The sequence below is a fragment of the Neolamprologus multifasciatus genome, chromosome 1 (assembly GCF_963576455.1).
Source record: "Neolamprologus multifasciatus chromosome 1, fNeoMul1.2, whole genome shotgun sequence".
NCBI classification, from domain to species: domain Eukaryota; kingdom Metazoa; phylum Chordata; class Actinopteri; order Cichliformes; family Cichlidae; genus Neolamprologus; species Neolamprologus multifasciatus.
This window is the reverse complement of record NC_140439.1, coordinates 25,008,728-25,025,235: the sequence shown is the minus strand read 5'-3', so window position 1 is coordinate 25,025,235 and position 16,508 is coordinate 25,008,728. Positions and strand designations below refer to the sequence as shown.

The 16,508-nt window shown below is 40.1% G+C and overlaps 2 protein-coding genes across 2 annotated transcripts; one reads left to right on the top strand and one right to left on the bottom strand.

Annotated features, from left to right (window-relative positions):
• Positions 1 to 357: 357 nt before the first annotated feature.
• ppm1g (protein phosphatase, Mg2+/Mn2+ dependent, 1G) lies at positions 358 to 11,025 on the bottom strand. Its single transcript, XM_085158247.1, has 14 exons — positions 10,869 to 11,025; positions 10,477 to 10,613; positions 9,154 to 9,223; positions 8,973 to 9,058; positions 8,666 to 8,795; positions 7,058 to 7,169; positions 6,573 to 6,778; positions 5,593 to 5,768; positions 5,374 to 5,505; positions 4,752 to 4,854; positions 4,272 to 4,403; positions 3,983 to 4,112; positions 3,702 to 3,801; positions 358 to 2,137 (listed from the first exon to the last, which is right to left on the bottom strand). Exons 2-14 carry the CDS (start codon positions 10,585 to 10,587, stop codon positions 1,937 to 1,939), a joined length of 1,689 nt encoding a protein of 562 aa, XP_085014373.1. The 5' UTR covers positions 10,588 to 10,613; positions 10,869 to 11,025; the 3' UTR covers positions 358 to 1,936.
• Positions 11,026 to 11,491: 466 nt separating this feature from the next.
• Positions 11,492 to 13,780, top strand: mis12 (MIS12 kinetochore complex component). Its single transcript, XM_085159129.1, has 2 exons — positions 11,492 to 11,960; positions 12,689 to 13,780. The coding sequence occupies exons 1-2, from the start codon at positions 11,541 to 11,543 to the stop codon at positions 12,962 to 12,964; spliced, it is 696 nt and encodes a 231-aa protein (XP_085015255.1). The 5' UTR covers positions 11,492 to 11,540; the 3' UTR covers positions 12,965 to 13,780.
• Positions 13,781 to 16,508: the final 2,728 nt, after the last annotated feature.

The window sequence follows — 16,508 nt, the reverse complement described above, 5'->3', positions numbered from 1 at the left end:
ATTTTTCTCAGTTCAGCTTCTATATGGATAATTTAAGAATTAAATCATTTGGGTATTTAGTGTGTGCCTTTTGTGAATTTAAGAACTTACTAAAATGCTGATTGCAGGGGCTGAAGCAATGGGTCCAATTATTTTACATTGCATGCAGTAAATACTTTAGTGCAGGATGGCTGCATGGCACTATGGGTTGATAATCTAAAAAGGGCTACCTGAAATTAATGAAAACCAAAAAAAACATAAATATTTCCAGTGACCTCAGCTTGACCACCTTAAATGTTAAAAAAAAAAAAAAAAAAAACCCAAACAAACAAACATGAATTTGGTTTTAACAATAAATAACAGGCGCACACACACAAATACGGTTGATTATTTAAAAAAATGTATTTGTATGTACTTACATACTGGTGTCAAAAGAGTATGCACCAAAATGTCACACCGACTCACAATTACAAAGAAAAAGCATTTTCCTTTTCTTCAATTACAAGTATTGAAAAAAAACTATGTACAGAAAAAAGGGCATGGTGACGAGATAGGACACTGGAAACAACTTTACAGTCACACAATGTCTTAAATGAGACTGGAAAAACAAAAAAAAGTCTACACCGTTTTCTTAACCTCAATTTGTATTTCCACTCAGGAAAAAAACCTTGTGCATCCTTCCCCCAGTCCAGCGTCAAGGAGATTTCAGAGTGTGCTCACAAAAGGACTTTTTTATTTTTTTTAATTGTTAGAAAAACTGCCAGAGGACTGATTATCATAAATGAAAAACAAACAGCTGAGTGGAAATACTTTTTACTTAAAACACATCCTAAAGATATCCTTAAAAATTAGTTATAGTGGGAATGAGACAGGCGGCGTGCGAGTAGCTGAGGTGAAGATAGGTCCCGGGCTCTAATCGCCACTTCTCTCTGGATGGACATTAAAGGCCTCGGTTCCCCTGCTATCAAATCTTACTGATGGAAAGCACACTAGCTCAAAAACCCTGGCTGGAAACAGAATTGAAATGAACCAAAACACAAAACCAGGAATGAAGAAAGGCAAGATAAGGTGAGGTGTTGGGCTGTTGCATCAGCAGCAAGACTGAAATTAAAAAATATATATCTTTATCCTTACTTGTGAAAGAGTGCTAAAGGGAGAAAAATATAAATGGCAAATTAGAGCAACTGGACAAGAGTCTGTGTGGTCCTCATCCTGATGGGCAGAGCTACACAAACTGACAGAGCTAAACCAGCACGTCCATTCTCACTGCATCCTGAAGCTTCACTTTGGGAGTCCTCTCGTTCAATTCATTCTTATACAGTTACAGCGTAGCAACCAGCATCCATTCCAGCACTCTGGGTTCAGTTAGTCTGAAGAGGATGTGAAACAAGAATTCATGGTTGGCAACATCTGAGTCTAAAACAGCAACACAAATGTTTTACACTGCAAAGCCTCAATGGAAGTGCATGTGTCACACACATGTGAACATGAATTAGACTCATAACTTCACAAACTGATCAAAATTTTACCAAAACAAACTGCTACGTGAAAAGTGATTTAAAAAACAAAACTGCCGCATTTGTCTGCAGGGATCTACACATCTGACTCTTTAGACTGGTTCCCCCCTGCAGCATCCTACTGGTTGGAAAATGATGTGGTATTTTGTGTGTGCCTTTTGTGAATTTAAGAACTTAAGAACCTCTTTCCAGTTGAATCAATCAAAAGAAACTACTGCAGGGTGTGTCTTAATTGAAACTCCACCAAGAACAGAGCACAGAAAAAAAAAAAACGAACTTCTCATGGTCTCAGTTCGGCAGAGCTTTTCTAATGTCTGCTTCAGGGTGAAATGACATTTGTGAGGTCAGGATTTAATTTTGAACAGAATGTGTCTCTGTGTTGTGTCTGGGGTAGCGTGGGACCAGCTGCTCCGTCTGGGACAGTTTCTCTCGTCTCCTCTTTAGTCACTTTTTGCCTTTTTGCTGTCATTTCCATTCTCCTCCTGCTCAGTCCCTTCTCCCTCCTCTGCATGCTTCCTCTTCTTTGTGTCGTCTGAATCTGTGGAAGACGGGTGTGCCCGGAAGGTGACTATGACGCAAGTCATGTTATCACATCCTGTCCCATCTCCAGATGTGTCGGGGGCCAAACAGTGGTCCAACAGCTGTCAGGAGGACATGTGAAACTTGAAATTGAAGACTGAGACCTTGGACAATGTTTTTGAGGCAATTAAGGCAATAAGACAGACAACAGTGATTACTTGTGATTTTCCTTGTAACTAATTTACTTGTCACTTAAATGTGAAGAAAAATACTAGTCTAAGAATAAATTGTCAATTAAAAGGAAGAGATTGAACATTGTACAAATGACACATTATAGATCAGTTTAACCCCTGCATGCATGAGGATGATAATGACAAGGGTGAGTGGTTATAGGTTTGTTCCTGAAAGGCGCGCTCTTTCACAGGAATATCGTAGGCCATACTTATTTCCAACTCCCTGTCACTGACGAGACAGAACCCTGACGCGACATGGATGGGTGGGAAAAAATTTATTAAGCTGGCATGATGGTGTGTTGGTAGCAGGCAGGCGATACGCAGTACTTTGTCACATGATGACAGAGTCTGAAATACTGGCGATGGCCAATGCTACCCCTCAGCCATTCACAAACTGGGGTGACAGCAATACCCCATCAGCCTTTTACAGCTGAGGGATAAAAACCCCAATAGCTACATCTCAGACACTACAGGCCTCACTTAGCATGTTAAATATTAAAGTTCATGACAGCACAATTGGAAATGGAACAGGTTTGGTTGGGCTGCCAGGACAAAGCGTCTTCTCTCTATGGTAGCATGGCTTAGGTTTGGAAAGGTGCGTCTGAACAAACCTCAAGATTTCTGGAACAATATCAATTGGACAGACAAGATAAGTAGAGATGTTTGGAGGGGATGCACAGCACCACATTTGGTGAAAATATCAGCACAAACACCTCACATTAACTATTAAGCACGGTGGTGGAGGGGTGAGGATTTGGGCTTGTTTTGGAGCCACAGGACCTGAACACCTTCTAGTCATTGAGAAAACCATGAACTTTCCTGCATACCAAAGTATTCTAGAGCCAGATGTGAGGACAGGACAATGAACCCAAGGCACAGCAGCAAATCGAAAAAGGAGCCCAATCTGTTTAAAATGTTGTGGCAGGACCTTAAAAGAGCTGTGCATGAACAAACCTCTATGAACTGAAGCAGCATTTTAAAGAGGAGTGAGCGTAAATTGCTCTAAAATGATGTGAGAGACTGATGAAATTGTTCAGAAAATAATTACTTTCAAGTTACTGCTGCTGAAGGTGTTTGTAACACTTCCTGAATCACAGGATGTACTTTGTGGAACTGTGAAGAACCGAGTCCCGTGAAAACTGTTTCACATGACTGTACACAATGTTGGCTTCTGAGAACTGCACAAGTGTTTTTAAGCTACTGCATGGATTACATTTCCACAATCTTATCTCTGTGTGGCAGAAGAACTAATAGTTCTAAGAGCAAATGCTATGTGATTAGGTCTAATGCTCTACTCTTAGATCTAATTGTTTACAAAAACTGTATATTTATCGCTTATCCATTTAGTTTAACCAGCAAGTATTTTTGCCCTGCTGCTGAGTAGAGCATTGTTTAATCCCTGATGACTACACTGTACTTCAATATAAAATCTGAGTTTTTCCTTCATGCTCACCTCTTCCACAATCGAGGAAAGTGCTCTGGTTTTGCCATTCTGGTCTGGTTTGATCCTCTCGCTGATGAAGTCCACCACCTCCTGACTGCTCAACACATTCCTGCACATTCCAACACACAGAAGCACAAACGGGATTTAACAGCTGAATCAAAACATGGTAACTTTGGTGTGGGGTTTTTTTGTCTCAAGTTACAAAATTATTTGACTAGCTCCAGTTTTGGACATCATTTTACTAACACCCCTGAAATTAGTTAATGGGGCAAATAACCATTTACACTCACCAGATGCCGTCGCAGGCAATAACCATAAAGTCGTGGTCCTCGTTAAGTGTCAGAACTTTAACATCGGGCATTGCAGAAATCATCTGCTCCTCTGGTGGCAGAGACTTGTTCCTCTTATAGAAGTGGTCACCTGAGAGTCAGAGTTCAGACTAAGTTTGGTCACTGCAGTTGAGAACATGCAAACACCGGACATCAATGAAGAACTGCTACAATATTCAAAAGAAAATGAATAGGAGTGATTCCAAGAACCCGAATATTAATAATCTGAAGGTTTCACAGAGTCACCTACCAATGGCTCTGGAAAGGTTCAGTCCACCATTGACACGCCCATCCATCGTCACCTTCCCTCCAGCGTTTTTGATGCGAGCTAACTCCACCTCGTCCTCTGGCTTGTGGTCGTAGGACATGTCAACAGCTTTGCCTGCAGTCACACAGAAACAGAGTGCTCACAAATTAGATAAAGACTGTGCAGAAATCCACCTTTACTGCAAGTCTGATCCATCAACAAACTGTTCAGTAAAACATCAGAGAATAAATAAGAGAAGCAAGGTCAAGGTTCCTGCTGCTGGAGGAGGTACCACAACAACTGATTCAGCTAAGAGGTTTTCAATCTTTATCGTGGCACTGGAGAAATTTCTTACATAACACACAATATAAACATACTGTATGCTGCACATTACCAGTGGGGAGAGTGACTACCATGCCAGAAACCCTCAGCTTTGACAACTGTTTTATAACTCAGTGCTTGAATCAGATAGTTTGGACCTACCGCGTTCAGACACCACGCAGCGAGAGTCTCCAGCATTGGCCACAATCAGCTGCTTCCCTCGGATCAGAGCCACGACGGCCGTGGTTCCGCTGTCTGAGCCGGGCTGTAAACACACAAACACATGAGCTGTGACATGCTGCCAAAACTACGAGGGCTTATAACGATGTAACCGAACCATCGTCTTTCATATGAATGAGACTATTTGATTTGATTCAAATCAAATGGTCTGTGTCACGTCCACTCAGGCATGTGATACGTAAATTTTTGCCATCAGACATGGATGTTCAGCTTTCTGTCTGTTTTCTGTGAACATTCAAAGAGAATTAACATTACAATGCACCAACTATCCACGTGCCCCAGGCGGCAGACTTCAAACAAGTATAACAAGAATGACTGATAAGCTGCCGGGTCTCTAGCTGTCCGTGTCTGCAACAGAGTATAACCAAGGCTTGAGGCAGTCATCAAAATTTCTTCCACTTAACAAGATGTACAAATAACTATGATAAAGTAACGCCCACTTGACCATTTGTTGAAAACAAACCTCATTTTTGGTTTAATAAAACCAATAATATAAAAAAATACATCAAACAGCAAAAATAAAACTTAAGTCTTTACAACACACCTCTTCTTTGCCATCCATTCCAGGTAGACACATTTCCTCCTCCTCTTCATCCTCAGAGTCTTCTTCTCCTTCTTCTGTATCCTCCTCTTCTTCCAGCTCACTGCTGTCACCATCTTCATCTTCACTGACATCCTGAGTTAAAACAGTGATTACACTGGCGTTTCAGAGTTAAGTTTCACAGCCCAAAAAAATTCCAATATTCTACTCCCTTAGTCTCACCTCTTCCTCACTAGCCTCCTCCTCCTCTCCTTCAGACTCGCTATCATCAAAAAACCTGGACTTCGAATCTCCTGAAGCCTTTGAGGATGAAGAGGAGCAGGAAGGGCCTGCATCTCCTTCTGCTTTACCGGCCTTTTCCTCACCATTGGAGCTTCCTGAATCAGCTCCGCTGTCAGCTGTAGGAACGAGAAAAGAAAAACGGATAAGAGAGTGAAAATAAATACACAACCGTGAGAGAGCGCTGACTGATAAATCTACTTTTGAGCAGACTAGACTGCAGCTGGGAACCGACATCCTTGTTCACTCTCCAGCTTTGGTGAGCTTGGGATAGCAGCACATGAACCTGTTCTCTGTCTGCGGCACGTTCTGATTACAATGACCTCAGCAGATTTCTGGTGAAGGAGGACCACCACCAGCTACAGTCCAATGCCTGTTTTCCACCAGCATCTACTCAGCTTGATATTCTACTTTACTCTGTTTCTGTCATTTTGGAATACAATGAGTACCACCTAAATGTGTGTGGGATGGTTCCAGCAAGGTGGCCCGAAAGTCCCGTGATGTAATTTGTATGTAACACAAACAAAAATGGAGGATACTGAGGTGATGGTACACTGTGGCTCTGTGTCTCAGGGTGTGAAAGAAGAGATCAGAAAAGGCTAAAAGCAGCAAGAAAAGAACACTCTGAAAAAGTTGCTCAAATTAGTGATATTTGTGTATTTGTAGATGAAAGGATGGACATGTCGCTATGACATAAGCTCAATGGTCATAAGGCTAGATGGGCTAACAAAAAAGAAAAAAAACAATTTAAAAAAACCCAACACAATTAAGTTGTCCAATATACTTATATGGCTGATACTACTGCAAAATCCATGTGTGCTTAACACTGAGTGAAAACACAGACACTCATATGTAATTAACATGTTAAAATTGGATCTGCAGCTCTAGAATTTCTGCAATAGACTGACTGAACATCTCTGTACCTGAGCCACTGCCTTCGCCACCTCCTCTTCGCCGACAGGCTCGTAGCTTAGACCCACACGCTGCTCCTTCGCCTTCCTTTGTTTCCTCATTGCTTTCCTCCACCTCCACTTCTCCATTTAGCCCCTCTTTCTTCTGCTCCTCCGAACCTTCCCCCTTATCTCCTGAGGATTCAGGCTGCGAACTGGAGCCCTTCTTAGCTGAAACACTAAGATTTAAAACAAAACAAAATTCATTCTTGCAGCTTCTAACTGTGCCGACCAACATGAAACAAGTAGCTGAACCATCCAGACTGTTGGATATAGTGAATTTCTGACCCACTGAAAAGGTGGCAAGAAGAGAACAATTGTGAGATATCTGACACCAGTATCGATTAACTTGCATGACATGACCTCTTGCAGTAACATTTCTATTTTTTTTTTTTTTAATTTCTACTTTCTTCAGGTGAAAACTTCATGCATAAATCATAACAACTTTAATGATGTACCTCATGGCAGCCGCATGTTTGATAGCATTGCGGTTCTGGCCGTATCGTACCAGCAGCTCCTCTATAGTCATCGTGGCCTCCTCGTGGAGCAAAGCTGCCTCCTCTGTGTCCACTGAGAGAAGGAAAAGAAAACCCAGAATTACTTGTATTATCATTTGATGTCAGAGATTCAAGCTACAAATAGTGCACGCACTCTAAGCATGTAATTTACTTGCTGTATTCCCACAAATTTGGTTTGATTTTTATTGCTGGTGATTGTTTGAGTAGTTACAGTCAACGCACTTTGAATAAATACAGAAGGGCAAACAAAACAAGATGAATGCTGTTGTGTCAAAGGTTTACGGCTAAAACATTAAGTTGTTGAAGTGACAATAAAATTATAATTGCATAAACGCAAATCCAGGCACAAGTACACTTGCACATGACCTTCATCTTTCATATGGGCCCAATCGTAATGACCACCTCAAGGTCTATAAGCACTAAATCCTCAAAGACTTAAATGATGTGATCTGTCTGCACAGCTGTAGGCATGAGTGAGAATTCAAAAAAGCACAACATGGCAGGAACCGGAGAGCATTTTGTGACAAATGACAAAATAAGCAAACAAAAAACAACTTTCTTTGCACTCGGGGAACTTAAAGCACCAAATGTCTTTCAAACTTGTGCTTTTTAGAGGGGACCATAAATCACTGTCCAAAAAATAATTAACCTATTTTTAAAACACAGAATAATCTTGGTTTGCAGCAAAGCACATGTTGCATTCCTTTGGTTTTATTTAAACTTTTTTCCCTAAATTTCCAGATTGTCCTTTTTCAAGTGCTTTTGTCTAAAGAGGGATCCATACAGGATGTGAACAGTAGTGACCAGAGATAATGACATTAAGCGATTTAAGGCGTTGACGTGGAAAGTTACTGCTGATGACACGAAACACACAAGTCTCAACTTTCAAGTGAGCACTTGAAGCAAAGCAATGTACTACTTATGAAGATGTGATAAATATGTTATGATGTGTTCACATCAAATGTAACATATTTGCTCAGTGTGATTATAAACAAAGTCTAAAGTGTAACTAGACAAACGTTTTAAGTAGTGAGAGTTAAAACTTCACTTCGCGTTTGTTGTGAACATACCATTAATTAAAAGTTTCAGCCCTGCAAAGGAGGAGATGGGTTTTCACCCACTCAAGATGTGCTCCCGTGCAGTACTCCAAGACCCCGACTATGCCTATGATGTATATGATTGCTGAATATTGATTGCACAAGTGGGCTGGAATAGAGAAGTGAGTGATAGTGGAATTCACCGGGAATGGGAGAAGCGCAAAACAAATGTCAAAGATTAAATATTACAGTATGAAACTGTGACTGTGGGACAGCTGTAAGCCCTTATACACTCAGCAGGAGCACACCGCGAAATGTGAGTGTAGACATAAATTTTTCTGTTGTGTAACTTCAGGCTCAGACAGATTATATCTATGGTAATGGTTTATTATATTGTAATTTATGTCATATACTAACAATTCTGCATTATCATTCAACAAAGATGAGCATTTATTATGTGTTCACTGACACTAGAATCCACATGAAATGTCACAAGCAGTGGTGTACTCACAATCGTCCTCCTCTGCCACCTTTTCAGCGGGTGGCTCCTCGGTGGGCCGTCCAGCGATCTGGACAAGCTCTTTGATGACTTCCTCTGTGGTTATCCTGCCGTCGATGGCCAAGAAGGCATCCTCCAGTGCCTGGAAAACAACACGCAAACATGTTGATACTGTAAGAGCAGAGAAGAGGCAACCATGCCCTCATAATACACCGTTTCTAATATGGCTTTAAGTATACCACTTCCAAGCAGCATGTGGTCATAGGCCTTTTTCTTCAAACTCATTTAAGTCCTGCAAACGTTTCTTGACGCATCTCACCTTTTGAAGTTTGCCATCTTTGTAGGCTTTCTGCTCCTTGATGATGTCAGGAAGGTACTTTGAACAGTACAGCGCTACCTCTTCACCTAAAAGGGAAAATAAATAATATAAATGAACTGAAGTGTGTGCACATAGTACTCTGATGTGCAAACAAACAAACAAACTCAAATCAGTGCGTTACCTCCGTGTCCATCATACACAGCAAACATGGCAGTATCCTCATCAAAGTCTGGGATACTGTTGTGAGCATCCTGTGACAAAGAAAGATGGGGATAAAAATCAAAATCACAGTGAACATGAAATTTAGGTGAGACCAATGTATTTTATATTTGTTAAGCAACAATGTTTATCTTTTCTTTAAAAAAACAAAAAAAAAAAACAAACCCAAAACAAAACAACCCCCCCTGCCACTTGAGATGAGCATTTTCACCTGCAAATTCCATGAAGCAATTAAAGATTTATTTGCACGTGCTGATAATGAGGTGGAGCGGTTACAGAAACTGAGAGTTGTTGCAAAGCAAATATGTTAACAGCACCATAGGAAGTCCCGACTAGAATGTAATCATTAAAAGGTAGATAAGATACTATCTATCAATCTATCCAGGGAATGGTCATGAGGGGACACCGATTAAACAGTAAATCAACAGTTTCACTTTTACACTCAGGTTTCATCACTGCAGCCTCTGTTCCAATCCGTCTGCTGATGATCTGGTCCCCTGTCCTCTTACTTGTGAACAAAATCCTGAGATACCTAAACTCCTCCACCTGGGGCAGCAATTGTCCCTGACTCAGAGTAAGCACTCCACACATTTTTGCCTATGAACCATGGCCTCAGACTCAATGGAGCTATTTCCCATTCCTAGAGACGACCACCTGATGAAGCTAACAGAACCACATAATCCACAAAAAGCAGAGATGGGACTCTTGGGCAATCAAAGTGGAGAGTGGAGCTAAAATATGTATAAGCTTAATTTGGATGACCCAGTAGGAAAGCAAGTTTGTACGTGTGTGCCTTTCCCATTTAGATTAAAACACAGTCTAAAAGTTTTAAAACTAAACTAGATCACCAGTTCCTGGCCCTGAAATGCTAGATTACTCTGGATGTAAGCAAAAGTCAAATGGCTGAAAATGAAAACAATGCAGTGAGGGTGTCCCTGAAGAAAAAAAAAATTAAACCACCCCACTGATTACATTCTTTTTTTGTTTGATTTGAAGGTGTCAAAATTAGCTGAATGCCGTCTACATTTTTGATCTGAAGTGAGAACCAAGTATGATACTTTCTAAACACCACCGTCATTAAATGCTGTGAATTTCCACCACAAACGCAGCTGATGTTCAGCAACTGATTTTAGAGGTTTTGAGCTCTGCGCAAGCAAGCAAACAAAACAAAAATGTCTTGCATTTCTCATTTATAACCCAGTAAAATGTTTTTCACTTCGTTTCATTTGGCAAACACAGCAGCAACACCACTGTCTCTGATGCGCTTATTCATTTTCCGCCTCACCTCCATGGAGACCCGCCAGCCCTGCATGGCAGAGAAACCGTAGCTCATGTTGCTGTTGCCGCCATCTGAAGAGGTCTTGGTGGTGCTAGGCTGAGACAGATATGCCCCCATGGTAGTCCGTTTCTATGGCTTTACACCTGGAGGGAAGACAACAGGAGAAAGAAGCGTCACATCTTTTTAGGTTCACGTTACATTTTACATTACCCTGTCCCTTCTAGCTGCGGGTGCTAGCTGGCTAACGTTAGCAACACCACAACAAAAAGTAGGCGCAGCTGCTAGCTAATACCACCATGCTAAACCCGGCTAAACTTCCAGCGGTAACCTCTGCCCCCGCGCGAGCGGCTGCGCAGCTGCGGGGAAAATCAAACGCCTAACACCGACGGCTGATTTACCTGTTGTGACGGCGCAGGAAAAGTTTAAAAGCGGCTCCAAACAGAAAGAGATTCACATAGGAATGATTGCACGTGTGGAAGCAAAAGCCGCTATCAACACACACAGAGAAGAGAGAAGCACGAGCCGCGAAGGAAGTGAATGCGCGCGCATGCCCCTTTCGCTCGAACAAGGTGGGCGTGTCAGAGGGCCACGTCACACGCTTTGGTCATGCGCATTGTTTAATCAACAATAAACAGAAAATCTTTTCAACTTTTTGTTTGTTTTTTAAGTTTGAACAAGCGGAGTTATTAACTAAAACTAAAGTTGAAAATAAGTTAAATAAATTTTAACTAAAAAGAAATTATTTTATTTATTATTTAATTTTTTTTAGACATTATACTCTATTTTTTTTTAAGATGATAAAAAAACAACACAAAAATGAAACTGTCTACAGGCTACGTTTATTGATACTACAGTAAAAACATATACTTTGGCTGTGAGTGAACTGTTTGTATTTTATGTGGTATTTCCAAAAGTGTGAATAAAAAAGACCCCTAGATTGAGATTAAGAATTTCCTATTTGTCATTAACACCTTCTATCGATTGGTGGCGGTAAAGATCCATTTCTACATTTCCTGCCCAAAAACATCTCAACTATGACCAGGAAGAAGAAGGACGCTTAGCGATTGAACATGGCGCGGGAAACCCGGGAAGCAGAGGCAATGGATGTCCACGGAGAGGACGTCTCAGAGGCGGACAGTCTCTCTCCGGCTCAGCTAAAACTGTATGAGACGCAGTTTTTCGGCTTCACCCCGCAGACCTGCATGATCCGTGTTCACAGTGCTTTTCTGGACTGTTTGTACGAAATTTTGCCCGTTGTGGAGAAGGTTTGCGTGCGGCAGTTGAGTAAAGGGGAACCGGACGGGACTGAGGAACTGCTCCGGTCCCGGGCTAGAGAGTGCAGCCGAAAGCTGCAGCAGTTCCTCGAAGAGCGGTTCAAACAGCTGTCGAAGCGGATGGATGGGCTGCTGGTTAGCCACTGTTTCTCCGTGCCGCCAAACGTCCTGCTACCCGAGGACCAGTCGCACAAAAACAACCCCCAAGACATCCAGGTGGGTGGGGAGGCCAATGGAGTTGATCGTTTTTTAGGGCTCTGTATGTCTAAGATAATGTTAAAACCCTAATCCTGGCACATTTTCATTCCATTAATCTCTATTTAAGTCGGAAAACCTCAAGTTAAACATCTGGGTGTTGACCTAGGCAACGCATGTTTATTTATAGCAGGTTTCAAACACTAGCTAAAATCGGAGAAGATCTGGGTAGTTGGTTTCAGCAATTGACAGCATAACTTCTAAATGCCGTATTCTCTTTAATTTCCCAATAATTTCAATTATTGAAAAGTTTGCTCTCTTGGGTTGAGATCAGGTGATTGACGTGGCCACTGAAGAATTTAGAAACTCTGAAGTTCTGTCCTATCCGTTTTGCAGTTCTGCATTTGATAGTGGAAATGTACAAGGGCAAAATTATAAAAGTGTGTAGATCAAAAACCTATGGACCTAACTGTGTTTAATTGCAGTAAGTGTTAAAAATCAACTTAACTGCAGTAAAACTAAAACCCAGACTTTTGTGGGAAAAAAGAAGAGGAAGGAAAATCAGGAAGGTTTACTAAGTGGACACCGAGTTATGAATATCTGTGAAATTTCAAGAATACGAGCAACTTTTTAATGGCATTAAACATGTTCTAACTTCATTTTAACATCGAATTCATCATGATTGTTCAAAGCATGATTAAAACTGATTTTTCTCCCCCTTGCTTTGAATGTGATCTTGCATGGTCTAGGAGGTACTGAAGCTGGAGTCCTCCCTGGTGGACCTCCAGAGAGCCTATGAAGCAGAAGTTTGTGCCAGACAGGCCCTGCTAGCTGAGCTAGAGGAGCAGAGGGAGGTGCAGAAACAGCTGGACGAGATCCTGACATGGGTCGGTGAGCTCCAGGAAGCCTGGGTGAGGGAAGGTAACGGCAACTTCCATGAAAGTTTTCGACTGGTGATGGAATCTGTAAAGAAACTGCATGAGGCCATAAGGGCGGTGCTGGTCTGCAGCACAGCTCCTCAATGAACCGAACTCATATTTGTTTAAAGTCTGTCGCTCAAATTAATAAGTTCTTCAATTGTTTGCCAATTCATTTTGGTCACCACTGGTCATAAATAAATGGAAATATTGTGAAAACACAAAAAAAAGACTAGTTATCCTTAAAAAGACACTGCAACTCTGAGAAGGCGCAGACAGCTTTATCATATTTTCCCCATAAAAGTGTAATGTGAATAATAAAGCCCATATATGCAGTTGTGTCTGTTTAATAACCTTTTAGTTAATATTCAAAGGGGTTGTATTGTATGGCAGCAGTTCTCAAAGTTTTACTGCCATGCTCTCCTGCAGAAGCTAAAAAAAAGTTCAGAAAAGAAAAATAAATTGTAAAGCTACATTTAGTTGCTTCCTTTTCCCACAAATTGTAGATTTCTAAATTGGATTTCCTTCATGACACAACCCAAATATCTTTTCTTTTCTCCCAGAAGGAGAGACAAATATCATTGTCATTTTTGCCTGTCAGCCAAATATTATTGAAAAATCCATATTTTTTTCCCCCCCTGCTTGTCCAATAATCATACCTACGTCCTCAACATGAAGACTGCAGCCTTAATGGTGTACTGCTTTGTTTTTCTTTCATCACATGTGTCTTTACCTGTTTTTGTCATTTTACTAATTTGCAATTCTCTTTTATCTGGTTAACCATTTGATTAAGATTAACGCTGTCCAGCAGATGGCGCTGTCTGCATGTTAATGTCAGGGAATCACTATTCACTTAAGCAGAAATAACAAATACACTGGTCCGAGCTTCTTACGTGTCATTATTTGATGTATTTCTCTGTACAGTATGACGGCAAACTGAATAACTTTTTGTCTTGCATAAGACATTGTCATATTGTTCAGATATTTTAGATTAAAAAACTGTTTTGAGAAAGAAACGTACAGTAAATTTACTCACCAGCAATGAAAACATTTGTTACCCGCTCATTCAGTGTTGGGAAGCACAGGATAAAAATTACTGGCCTTGTCTTGTAAAGAATAAATGTTTGTTTACAGAGTAAAAGCTGCTTCTTGGGTTTGTTTTTTTTTTTTTTTTAAATTACCAACAGAAAGAAACACAAAATTGTTTGTGTCATTAATGCTAACACATTTAAGATATGCACAATAATTTATTGATCTCAACATTTCTAATTTTTTTTTCTTGAGATAAACATATATGTTATCTCTGTTTTGGTTTATTGTGGTGTCTTTACCTGTTGTTGTGATTTGGCCTTATATAAATAAAACTAAATTGAATTGAATGTTCTGCAGCAGTGATAAAACCTGCAGTAAAACTGGTGTATACTGATGTTTGAACTGCATTCAAGGGCTTTATCTTCAAAGCCTCTGTCACTTAATCAGGATTCAGTGGGACACTTTAAATAATATGTTTACTGAAACAGAGAGTGGGTTATGCTGTGAGAAGGTCTTTGAGGAGTTTTTAGTGATGATTGTTTTCCCCCATAACTGTGTCGTAATTTGAATACGCCCTACCTCCCCAAGGGCCACCTTGGGTATTGTCAATAGTATTGTAATTCAGAAGTTTCTCATAATTAATATTTTTTTCTGCTAACCAGCCTCCCCACCCCCTGCAAAAAAAGAACTTAATACTTTCTAATCAGTAGGGGGCAGTACCTCTCTGTGATTTAATGCAAAAGTGGGGTTACGTGTGTTTAATGACTACAAGTTTTTCTGACAGTTTTCACATTAATAATAGTAATAACTTTATTTATAAAGCGCTTTCAAACAAAGTGCTGTACAACTAAAGAGATAAAATAAAAGCGATACATAGCAATACAGGTAAAAGACACAATACAAGTTAAAAACAATAAAAATTTAAAAACTAAAAGCTATAGAATTAAGACATGTAGGATAGGGTGAACAAATGTGTCTTCAACTTAGTTTTAAAAACCTCCACAGAGCATGCCTGCCGAATATCTTGAGGGAGGGTGTTCCACAGAAATGGGGCACGAAAAGAAAAAGCACGCTCTCCAATTGTCTTTTTTCTGGCTCTAGGAACTTTTGGAAGGCCAGAGTCCAGAGACAAGTCCATTAACAAAAAATGAGTTTATTCCTGAATCACAACACTTTTTTTTTTAATATCCACACTGTAACAGGCTTGTAACAGATGTTTGATATTTGTCATTATAGAAAGATACAACACAATTTAATTTGGTGACTATCAACCGATGGGAAAGGATGAAAGTATCTTCTTCAATTTAAAAAAAAAAAGAGTAATAACAAAAATATAAAAATAGCAATAAAAGCTTTATACAAACAACAGGAAAACATTCAAATATTGTTTTATTTTTATGACAGCAAGTACAGAGATCAGTGACTTAATTTCATGATTTACATAAATGCAAAAATTTCAATACTTTGCATTTGCACATATATGAAGTCAGTCCCAAATGCTATTTGTAGGTGTTTGTGCAATAGGAGGTGGGGGGACTAATGGATGCCACAGTCATGGGTAAGAAGCTGCTGCTTAAAGATGGTCCAGTATCTCTTCTCTGACTTATTCATAGCTGAACATTTCAACTCTAGCTGGGCACAGAAAATATAAGATAAAATAATTTAAAGGGCTAATTATTAATGAACTGGCCTCTCACATTGGGGGAAGGTGAAAGAGATAAGTTCTTGAATCTTAATTAGAATAATTATTGTGTTATAATCAAAGGTAACTGCAGATGAATGTGGTCAGTGGAAGCTTATATTCTAATGGTTAATAGAATTAGCAGTCTTGCTGCAGTTAGAAGCTGTGATTGGTGTTGCTGTTGTCTGATTTACAGCCCTAAAAATAACAAGCGGACCTGAAAGAAAGTGCATAAACAACAACAGGTTGAGTGTAAACAGTCAACATTTGTTTTGCGCATTCTTTGAATGTGTGTGTCTGTCTCCTTGAGAAATGATCGGTCCAAATGGAGAGGTGTGAGAACTGCTCTGTTTTACTTTGCTAATGAGACCAGCAGCGGGATTGATGAAAACCCAAGTGTTGTGTTGACTGATTTTTACCAAGCAGAAGACATTCGTGTAGGAATCAGACTTCAAAAGTATTACTTTGTTTAAAAAATATCCATTAATCTTTACTTTTTATGTTTACATGCATTTATTATAACAGCGGTGGGGTAAAGGCAGTCATATTTCCAGTAATTTCTAAAAGAGCTGCTCTTACATACAGCCCAGACTATACAGACTTTTCTTCTTGCTATTAAGACTTTTAAGGAAATTCAGATTTAAAATGGGCCAAGTTTCAGTTTTAATATGAGTATGTTTGTATCAGTACAGTAGAAAAAAACATTAAAAGTAAAAAAAAATAACAAAAATCATCCTTTGCAGGCGTGCACTGCTTGAACTCTTCGAAACACAAACGTCACCGTCTCTGTATCGTCCCCACTGATGATCTCACAGGCTTAACTCCAGCCACACACAGCTCCTGCTTGCTGTGGGGTCTCTGCCTTTAGGCTGCTCTTCAGCAGGTGGAATTCAGATTAAGTTCAGGCCATTGGTGTGGCCTGCTAAAGGTATTTCACCT

Coding starts and splice junctions, on each gene's coding strand:
- ppm1g (XM_085158247.1), bottom strand. CDS start 10,587: ATGGGGGCATATCTGTCTCAGCCTAGCACCACCAAGACCTCTTCAGAT. Junction 5,769..6,572: donor TGGCGAAGGCAGTGGCTCAG/GTACAGAGATGT, acceptor TCGTTCCTACAG/CTGACAGCGGAGCTGATTCA. Junction 5,506..5,592: donor AGGAGGCTAGTGAGGAAGAG/GTGAGACTAAGG, acceptor GTTTTAACTCAG/GATGTCAGTGAAGATGAAGA.
- mis12 (XM_085159129.1), top strand. CDS start 11,541: ATGGCGCGGGAAACCCGGGAAGCAGAGGCAATGGATGTCCACGGAGAG. Junction 11,961..12,688: donor ACAACCCCCAAGACATCCAG/GTGGGTGGGGAG, acceptor TGCATGGTCTAG/GAGGTACTGAAGCTGGAGTC.